We start from the raw sequence: 1,580 nt of genomic DNA, 5'->3' as shown, positions 1-1,580 counted from the left end.
ACACGGCTGCTGCCCTGCCTATCGCGCTTTCAGAGGCGGAGACGGTTCAACGCCAAACCTTACGCTGTCGCTGGAAGTGCCAGGAACCAAACACCCCACAACCCTCTCCTCCTGCCCAGGAAGCGCCACTCCTCTCCCTACCACAGCCCTGTCGGGAAAGCAGCACCAGGCGCTGCTCCCATGTCTGTGCAACTCCAAACTGGGGGGAAGGAGACGACAGCTGGGACTGAAGCAAATGAATTCAGAGGGGCAGCTGATGAGGAGAGCAGAAGCTGAGCACTATTTCACATGAGAGAAAGCTCAGGCAAGGAGTCCGAGTGTTCTCACTTGCAAAACCTTCATCAGTGCGACGATGTTTTAAATTTAACTTCCTGTGGGCCTTGTCTTTAGATTCAAAAGGTTCCCACATCACAAGAAACACAATGCAAGAACCAGCCCTTCGTAGAGCAGTGACTGCAACCCGTGCAGGGGTCGTGTATCTCAAAGATACCCATGTTAAAGACCGCCCAAACTCCCACAAGGTTCACAGGCATAACCTCCCTTTCTGACAGCATCCTGCATCTTCCCAGGATACCTGGAATGACGCTCCCCCCTGGCACTAAGCAAGCTGCGCATCTGCTGCATCTCTAAGCATGACCCGTTTCGAGGCAGTTGGGAGACTCACCTCTCAACAAGTCCGAGAGCGGAGGGCCACAATCCTCTGGAATCGTGTAGTCACCTTTCCCGATGTTTTCAAATAACTTATAGATATTATCCCCTTCGAAGGGGTACAGACCCGTTGTGATGTTGTATCTGTAGAGGCAGAAGGAGAAGCTGCATGAGGAAAAGCCCACGGAACAGTTCTTACGTGACTGCGTACGCCAAGAGGAAATGAAGAGATGAATATCTGACAGTATTTGGAAGGTCTCTTAAAACTCGGTCTTCCTTATCACAGCCCCTTCATTCACACGAGTGAAAACCACCACGACATCTCCCCGACAGGCTGGGATGGAAGAAACTTAAGAATAAAGGCTGGGGATACTTGTGGTCTCTATTATTACAGTAGCCGTGCATCCCGGATGCCGAGAAACGGCTGGCAGAGTTACCCCCGAGAGCAAAGATGCCTTCCATCACAACTACTTTGGGGAACAAACCCACCCAGAGAAGGGACCACCACACGTACCCCCTCCCCGCTCCCCTCAAACACCACCCAGAAGAGCAGCCACGACAGCAGACGGCACAAGGCTGAGCTCTTCGCGGGCTTCTAGTGCTTCGCTGCGGTTCCGGGGCGCTGCAGGGGCACTTACAGCGTGACCCCCGCAGACCAGATGTCTACTTTAAAGCCCGAAAAGGTGTCAAGGCCATTGGCAATCTCCGGGGGCTGGAACGCTGGCGACCCTTGGCTCGTTCTGCACGTGTCGTCCTCCGCGAACGGATGCAATGCCTGCGGCAGAAGAGACTCGTTAGCCTCAAACTCCCAGAGACCGATTGGTTTCCAACTTCCAAGGCAAACAAATGGCAACTGGTAGAGAGGTTTCACCTGGGAAATGGAAGCGGAACACGCCGCTGCTGAGCATCTACACTACGTCACGAGAACACGC

The 1,580-nt window shown here is 53.7% G+C and overlaps 1 protein-coding gene across 1 annotated transcript in view; it reads right to left on the bottom strand.

Moving 5' to 3' along the window:
* Positions 1–664: 664 nt before the first annotated feature.
* Positions 665–1,580, bottom strand: part of STK11 (serine/threonine kinase 11) — a gene marked incomplete at both ends in the record, with an annotated part of 6,105 nt that continues 5,189 nt past the window's right edge. Inside the window, 2 exons of the mRNA XM_010160765.1 lie at positions 665–792; positions 1,287–1,423. Of these exons, the coding sequence (XP_010159067.1) occupies positions 665–792; positions 1,287–1,423 (265 nt within the window). The remainder of the gene's footprint in view (positions 793–1,286; positions 1,424–1,580) is intronic.

This window comes from Eurypyga helias, unplaced genomic scaffold (genome assembly GCF_000690775.1).
Source record: "Eurypyga helias isolate BGI_N326 unplaced genomic scaffold, ASM69077v1 scaffold25500, whole genome shotgun sequence".
Classification (NCBI taxonomy): Eukaryota; Metazoa; Chordata; class Aves; order Eurypygiformes; family Eurypygidae; genus Eurypyga; species Eurypyga helias.
The sequence above is the reverse complement of the archived record's forward strand: the minus strand, read 5'-3'. Positions and strand labels throughout refer to the sequence as shown.